This window comes from Brassica napus, chromosome C9, assembly GCF_020379485.1.
Source record: "Brassica napus cultivar Da-Ae chromosome C9, Da-Ae, whole genome shotgun sequence".
Taxonomy (NCBI): Eukaryota; Viridiplantae; Streptophyta; class Magnoliopsida; order Brassicales; family Brassicaceae; genus Brassica; species Brassica napus.
In genome coordinates this window covers 1,115,679-1,120,571 of record NC_063452.1, presented here as the reverse complement: position 1 = coordinate 1,120,571, position 4,893 = coordinate 1,115,679, and the positions used below count along the sequence as shown (strand labels likewise).

The following is a 4,893-nucleotide window of genomic DNA, read 5'->3' as shown; positions in this document are numbered from 1 at the left end:
CTAGCTAGTCGACCCACAAAATCTATACCCGATATTGGATATCGCTAGCATGAGCCAAGATCCATGATCATATTCCTAAAGAGATATAACTCTACAATATATAGTGCCCCTTTTAAGACAATTTACAGAAATAGTATAGTGCCCCTTTTACTAAAGGTACTGCTATTTTTCCAGAAAATCACCTTCTATAATATGAAGAAGAAAAAAATAGAGTACTTGTCATTTCCAAGCTTAGATTCTCATATACTCGGAATTTAGTTCCGGAAGTACAGACTATAAATTTGTAATAAGTGGTGCACTGCAATATTAATTGGATCTTTAAGCTTTTGGACCACATTCGTTTGATTAACAACTAATTTTGGACCAACAATTAATTTTTAGATATGCCAATATTTGTAGGACAGTTTTTCCATTGATATTATGGTTTCAAGATAATCCGAATCTTCAGTAGTTTTATTTGTATGTAAGTGGACCCTTTGATTTCCCTTCTCGAAGACAAAAATATCATACTTACAAATCAATATCAAGTATACTCACTAGTCCTATGATATCTCCATCGTTAGTTTTTTTAGTCAAATTAATTAAGTTCTTGGACAGTGTTCAAAAAAAAAAAATTAAGTTCTTGGACCTTTTTTTTTTTGGTCTAAAAGTTCTTGGACTTTCTATCCACTGTAACACATCAATCAATATCTTATATATACTTACTACGATATCTCTATCATTAATTAGTTTTAAATTTAATTTATTCAAACTAATTTCTTGGACTTTCTAACCATTTAATGAAACATTCCAAGTAGGATATATAATACTAGTTCGAAATTTAAATGCGTAATAAGCATTCCAAGAGAATAATACGCAATATTAAACGGATCTCCATCACATAGTTTATCGTTTGGTATATGTAAAAGAACATACTATATGATGTATTTAACGACGTCTCCGTTTAAAAATGATGATAACATTTGAATACACACAAGTGGAACAAGACTTGTAGTCACGTACATATGTGTGTTAACCTCCGATTATACACAACTCGTGTTATTTTACGTAACCCTAAAAATAACCAAAAGCTTTTGACACATATGCGACAAAGAAAAATTATCGACGCAGACACGCGTACGTATACTTTTCAAATATACTATTTCACATGTTCACTTGATAATCTCATTTAATGTATAATCATGCAAGCTGTACGTTAACAATCAATGGCATTTTCCCGTTAATACTCAACACGTTGGTGGGTAGCTTCGTCATGATCTTGCTATATAAATACCCCCTCAACTATTCTCTGACATGCACTGTCCAAAACCAAACACAAATAGAGCAAAAAAAGCTTTCTGCAAACACACACAAAATGGCAGTTAAGATTTCAGTTTTTCAATCTCTTGTCTTTCTCTTTTACCGGTTTATCCTCCGGCGGAATACTAAATCAAAATACCAAAAATGCCCTTCTACTCTCCTTCAGTCTGACCTATCACGCGACACATTGATATTTAACTTGGAAAGATCTCTTCTCAAATCCGACTCTCTCTTCCCTTACTTCATGCTAGTAGCGTTCGAGGCGGGAGGGGTGATAAGGTCATTTATCCTCTTCATTCTCTACCCACTGATAACCTTGATGTTGAGCCACGAGATGGGTGTGAAAGTGATGGTAATGGTGAGTTTCTTTGGGATCAAGAAAGATGGTTTTAGAGCGGGGGGAGCTGTTTTGCCTAAACATTTCCTAGAAGATGTCGGGCTCGAAATGTTCAAAGTATTAAGGAAAGGAGGGAAGAGAATCGTCGTGAGTTATGACCTTCCTCAAGTTATGATCGAAGGGTTCTTGAGAGATTACTTGGAGGTTGAAGTTGTTGTGGGTAGAGAAATGAAGGTCGTTGGTGATTATTACTTAGGAATCATGGAGGATAAGACCAAACATGATCTTGTCTTTGATGATTTGGTTCGTAAAGAGAAACTAAACACTGGTCGTGTTATTGGTATCACTTCCTACAACACATCTCTGCACCGATATCTATTCTCTCAGTTTTGCCAGGTCCGTATTTTTATTTATCTTCATTTCTTCAACATGTCTTATGTTATAATGACGCATAAATGAAAAGGACATATAGATATAAAAGAATATATCCATGAAGAGAATAATAGTATGATTTGTTAGACTCATACCCGATTAGTAAAAGCGACATTAGCATATAAATAGTTAAAAGTGGTGAGGTTGAGAGAGACACACCTTACATTATATTTCTATTAATAGCAAATACGAAATATAAACATAGAAAGCAACAAAAACAGATCATGGCCTCTTATATCATTAAATACGAATATGAAGCGACGACACAATCTGCAGACGTAGTTATTAGCCATGACTACAACTTGTGGTTTTGAATTTTCATTACTTAAAAAAACTGATATTGTTAGATATTTTCATTCATTGTTTTCATGTTATATTCAACTGACTGTTATGTTTCAAAAAAAAAAAAAAAAAAAAATTCAACTGACTGTCTTGTATTTTTCTCTCTTTTTAACAGGAGATTTATTTTGTGAAGAGATCCGACAAGAGAACCTGGCAAACCCTACCAAAAAGCCAATACCCTAAACCACTGTTCTTTCATGATGGTCGTCTCGCAATCAGACCAACCCCAATGAACACTCTGGCCTTGTTCATGTGGGGTCCATTCGCAGTCTTAGCCGCAGCAGCTAGACTCTTTGTCTCTCTTTGTATCCCTTACACATTATCAATCCCAATCCTATGTTTCTCCGGTTGCAGACTAACCTTCGAGATCGACGAAGTCTCATCTCAAAAGTTAAACTCTAGTGAACGCAAAGGTTGTCTCTTTGCGTGTAACCACAGAACTTTGTTGGACCCTCTATACGTTGGATTCTCTTTAAAAAAGAAAAACATCAAAACAGTAACGTATAGTTTGAGTAGAGTCTCGGAGATTCTAGCTCCCATCAAAACCGTTAGACTGACTCGTGATCGTGTCAGCGACGGACAAGCCATGAAGAAACTATTGACCGAAGGGGATCTCGTGGTTTGTCCCGAAGGAACCACTTGTAGAGAACCTTACTTGCTAAGGTTTAGTCCTTTGTTCGCGGAGATCAGTGACGTCATCGTTCCCGTGGCAGTTACGTCACCCGCAACCTTCTTCTATGGTACAACGGCAAGTGGCCTTAAGGCATTTGACCCGCTCTTCTTCCTCATGGATCCTTATCCAACCTACACAGTCCAGTTTCTTGACCCTGTCTCCGGTGTCACGTGTCAAGATCCTGATGGGAAGTTAAAGTTTGAAGTGGCTAATCATGTTCAGAGCGCGATTGGGAAGGCGTTGGATTTTGAATGCACCAATCTCACTAGAAAAGACAAGTATTTGATATTGGCTGGTAATAATGGCGTAGTGAAGAAAAATTAAATTATCTTTTTCAGGATTTGAGTGTGTAATTTTCGGTGTAAAGTAACCAAATGCTTCATTGATTTTTTTTATACATTATTATATGTTACGTAAATGTTTTTAAATAATGTAACGTAAATGTATGTGCTCTCTATTTCTCGTAATGTATAGTTGTATACTATATTTCTAGTTTGATATTATAATGATGTTTCTGGACATGGATGAAACATTTGTTTTGATTCTTCGTTTAAAAAAAAAAAATTAAAATTAATATTAAATTTGTTTATGACCTCTTAAATAGCCCTGCTCATAATATATATAGATGATTTTGATTTTGCCGCTGTTGTACATTTATAAAACAATGGTCCACAATGCCTAATAATAGTAAAAAATAGAAGGCAAATTATTTATTATTTAGCAATCATTTATATTTATCCGGACACGTCGTAAAGTTGTTAAATTTGTGCATTGTATTGGTAGGCACATGCATCATAAATGTTTAAATAACGGTCTAGCCCAAATAATGTAACCAAACAAATTTAAATCATATATACAAGTAGATACGGCCTTGTGTATATATAAATATGAATGGTTGGTATAACTGTACCTATAGTTGTGCAGATTCGTCAACGTCACTCACGTTGCCATTTCTGCAAACTCTTTGAATACGAGTTTGATTGCACCTCTCTGCAAAAGATTAAAAAAATTGAAGTGCCGTGAAAGAAATAAAAACTGTCCAGGTAGGTTCATTGTTCACTAGAATTATCATGTTCATTTTTTTATTAAAAGTAATTATCATTTTATCGATAAGATGATTAATTCAGGATAAGCTATCTACATTCTATGCAGGATGATCGCTCCAACGACATGCTTGTCTTTCTTTTGTTCCAATCTCGGGCAGAAATGTTTTAAATGCATTTTACCTTTAAGCTTACGTCGTTTTCAATCTTACGCTGCTCTCACAAAAAAAAAAATCACAGCAAAAAAAGACTGTAATATTATTGTGAAGCAGTTCTAATTGATTTTAGAAAGTATAAAAAAGCTTAACGTGAGCAAATTTTTAATAAACCTGGTATATATTCGTTGGTAAAATAGTTATATGTATTATAGTATATTAAAACGTAACCTTTTGTTTTACGCTCACTAAGGGGGTTAGTAAACCATGTGAGCATGTGAAGTGAAATAAAGAACTTTATGTACTCCAAGCAAATAATTAAGTCAATGGACACTTGCATTACAAAAGTTTGCAAATCAATTATGTTATTATGAATTCCTGTTTTAGCACTGTTCAAATAAAGAGAGACAATATTTCAATAAACTTTTGTAGTCAATGTAATAATGAATGCATTTGAAGTTTCAACAGAAAGACCAACCTAAATATTTGAAAAAGGGACACAACATGTTGTTAGTTATAACTTATAACTTATAAGACTTGTTGCTTTCCATACTTTCATCAAAGTTGTTTCAATTTCTCTTATTTATGTACATGTATTTTGTAAATTATATT

The 4,893-nt window shown here is 34.1% G+C and overlaps 1 protein-coding gene across 1 annotated transcript; it reads left to right on the top strand.

Annotated features, from left to right (window-relative positions):
- The first annotated feature begins 1,299 nt into the window (after positions 1–1,299).
- LOC106426630 (probable glycerol-3-phosphate acyltransferase 3) lies at positions 1,300–3,625 on the top strand. The gene is made up of 2 exons (XM_013867343.3): positions 1,300–2,032; positions 2,526–3,625. The coding sequence occupies exons 1-2, from the start codon at positions 1,355–1,357 to the stop codon at positions 3,405–3,407; spliced, it is 1,560 nt and encodes a 519-aa protein (XP_013722797.2). The 5' UTR covers positions 1,300–1,354; the 3' UTR covers positions 3,408–3,625.
- The last annotated feature ends 1,268 nt before the right edge of the window (positions 3,626–4,893 follow it).